General features: G+C 35.6%; 1 protein-coding gene across 1 annotated transcript; it reads left to right on the top strand.

Annotated features, from left to right (window-relative positions):
* Positions 1 to 6: 6 nt before the first annotated feature.
* LOC140966381 (26S proteasome non-ATPase regulatory subunit 13 homolog B-like) lies at positions 7 to 1,407 on the top strand (the record flags this gene model as incomplete). Its single annotated transcript, XM_073426681.1, has 3 exons — positions 7 to 202; positions 941 to 1,021; positions 1,291 to 1,407. Coding segments are annotated over exons 1-3 (351 nt in total), but the record flags the coding sequence as incomplete, so codon positions are not given.
* Between the last annotated feature and the right edge of the window lie 5 nt (positions 1,408 to 1,412).

Genomic DNA, 1,412 nt, shown 5'->3' with positions numbered 1-1,412 from the left:
AAAAGAATGCAAGAAACTTTTAGATGAGGGGAAATGCACACTTGACAGCATGACTGACATTGATCCATCTGTGTATGCCAGCTTCTATTGGGTTTCATCACAATACCATAAATCTCGTCAAGAATTTGCAGAATTTTATAAAAGTGCTCTCCTTTTTCTAGCCTACACTGCCTTGGATTCCCTATCAGAATCATTCAAGCTGGTAGGCTGTTTGTACTTTTTTGTTTTTATAATATAAGAAGCAGATTTGGCGATACAAAGGTTATTCATGGCTGTCATGGAATTCAACTAATAACTGGAAGCTATGATATTTCAATGAAATTATGTAAAAAAAAGTTGAAACGTTTTTAAAGAGAAAAATGTATCTAGTTTATTTCAAAGTATTTGGCAACAGAATCAACAATATTAAAATAATTCCACAGTCCGTAATCACCTTTTTCCCTTTTTTTTGTCTTGTGATTATATTTTGTGGTAATTCGTTTGATCAATCTTAATTTGATCTATTACATAAACCACTTGACGAAGCTTCGCCTGTTGTAATGACTGAGCTACAAAATAATATTATGAAATTTACTGATTAAAAATTTGATACTTAGTACGGGAAAGCGTGTGCCACATGCAACAACCAAACCATGAAGAAGTTTTGTTTACCTTTGTCGTCTGGTGAAGTCTATGCTTGCTGGTATGCTTATGGATACAGTCATTTATGTTTACTTTCAAGTTTAATATGTCCTCTTGTTTTCTGGCTGGTGATGCAGGATGCAATGCGTGGTTCTTTTTCATTGTTTCATGCGTGAATTGATGAAGCTACAATTGAATAAAATTGCTTCATTCCATAATCATTTTCCTTTGTCCTTTTGTAGTATGATTTCTAGGTGTAGGAGATTTACTAATGCTGTCTTTTTAGCTAACTAACTGTACCCCTTTGGTTGTTTCCAAGGATTTGGCATTTGATTTGTCTCTGTCGGCATTGTTGGGGGAAAACATCTACAATTTCGGTGAACTTCTTGCGCATCCAATTGTACGTATTTTATGTAAAAGCTCCATCTTTCGAAAATGATATTCAAGGGAAGCTCATCTAGTGGTTTCTCGCCGATCACATACCCTACCCATGCCCCCACACCATACCTTTATGGTCTACGTCTTACTGTTGTCAGTGTAACACTGACGCATACCGAAAACAAACATTGTGGTTCAAATCAATGGACGGGGTTGCATAGCTCTAAAAATTTGCTTATTCTCGTGCTATCTTTTAAATGTTCGTTGGACAATTAGTTGGCATTTATGCAGATAAAAAGTCTTTTGGGGACTAAAGTTGAGTGGCTATACTATATAATTGAAGCATTCAACTCTGGTGATTTAATTCATTATCAAGAACTATGTAATGTTCATGGAGCTGCTCTGCGTACCCA

Source organism: Primulina huaijiensis, unplaced genomic scaffold (genome assembly GCF_012295235.1).
Source record: "Primulina huaijiensis isolate GDHJ02 unplaced genomic scaffold, ASM1229523v2 scaffold205836, whole genome shotgun sequence".
NCBI classification, from domain to species: domain Eukaryota; kingdom Viridiplantae; phylum Streptophyta; class Magnoliopsida; order Lamiales; family Gesneriaceae; genus Primulina; species Primulina huaijiensis.
The sequence above is the reverse complement of the archived record's forward strand: the minus strand, read 5'-3'. Positions and strand labels throughout refer to the sequence as shown.